Source organism: Morus notabilis, unplaced genomic scaffold, assembly GCF_000414095.1.
Source record: "Morus notabilis unplaced genomic scaffold, ASM41409v2 Scaffold399, whole genome shotgun sequence".
Classification (NCBI taxonomy): Eukaryota; Viridiplantae; Streptophyta; class Magnoliopsida; order Rosales; family Moraceae; genus Morus; species Morus notabilis.
The window spans coordinates 169,143-170,520 of NW_010366583.1; the positions used below are offsets into that span (position 1 = coordinate 169,143).

Here is a 1,378-nt window from a genome sequence, read left to right on the forward strand (position 1 = left end):
TTAATGGCTGGTCACAATTGGATACCTATGTATACAGTCGGCCCATGGGCTCTTATTGGACTCTCCAACAATGGGCCTGACACACTTCCATACAACACTATTGCACTTAGGCCCACTCCCCATCCCAAGTTGCCAAACCTTGTCACCTTTCTTGATCCTTTCTTTAGCCTCCAAGTAAGCTAACTCATACCAAAGCGAAGAAGAAGACTGGTTCCCAAACCTGTGAAGCGTCATAAGAGCAGCTTCCATATCTCTCTCTCCAAGCCTCAAACCTTTCGCGATCTCCTTTATAACCGGACCTCCCGAAGTCGGCAAGCAAAAATGCTCTATCACTGTCTTGAAATCCGGCACGTAAATCTCACAAGACTTGTCCAAAAAACGCCTTATAAGAACCGAAACGCCGTAACGGAGCTTCTCTTTTAGCGGCAGTATCGACGACCCCAGGACGGCGACGTTCGAACGGAGAGTCTCTCCGGCGACTTGGAGTAAGTCTCTTCGGAGAGTAACTCCTAGGTTTCCGTTTGAATCCTCTTCGCGTATGGCTGAGAGATAAGCCTTGTCTTCGAAGGCCCTTTGGGTTCTTAGGGTTTTGATAAGTTCGTACTTTGAAACAGTTTTTGCTTCTTTCTTGTTGGTCAACAATATCGCTGCGCTTCCCATTCGAAAGAGGCAGTTGAGAAGCAACATGGGCTTTTCATTGCCGGAGTACCATCCGGGGGACAAGATCTCCGTGCTGAGAACAATGGCGTTTGAGTTTTCGTGGATTTTAAGAAGGTTTTGAGCCAAGTCTATCCCTAGAGCGCTTGCGCTACACCCCATGCCGGAGAGGTTGAAGCTCTTGACGTCGCTTCTCATGGCGTATTTGTTAACGACAATGGAGGAGAGAGAAGGAGAGGGGCAGAATCCGCTGCAGTTCACGATAAGTACGTCGACGTCTTGCGGAGAGAGGTTGGTTTTGGCTAAGAGGTCGTCCATGACGGTGAAGAGTGACATGTGGACCTCTTTGATAGATTCATGGAGGTGGATTTTTGGTGGGATGTAGTGTAGGGCTGGTGGGAGAAAGGTCTCTTCGCTTTGGCCTGAAGAAGAGAGGATTTTGGCCATGAAAGCCATGCTCTCGCAGTCGAAAGATCGGAACTTTGAGGCGTTTTCGAGGAAGGTGGAGAAAGGTACTCTGCAGAAGCTTGGTGGTTTGAGGCACGCGAAGTCAACCAAATAGACTGAAGATGATGACGATGAAGAATTTAAAATGTATGGTTTAATGAGAACGAAGAAGAGAATTAAACAAGTGATCAAGAGGAGAAAAACGTGAAATATACTCCATTTTTGTAGGAGAATTTGTGAAGCTAATTTGGTGGAGTACATCACAAACACTTGA

At 47.0% G+C, this 1,378-nt stretch overlaps 1 protein-coding gene across 1 annotated transcript; it reads right to left on the bottom strand.

Annotated features, from left to right (window-relative positions):
• LOC21396138 (3-ketoacyl-CoA synthase 5) lies at positions 1-1,378 on the bottom strand. Its single transcript, XM_010110771.2, has one exon. It carries the CDS (start codon positions 1,363-1,365, stop codon positions 1-3), a length of 1,365 nt encoding a protein of 454 aa, XP_010109073.2. The 5' UTR covers positions 1,366-1,378.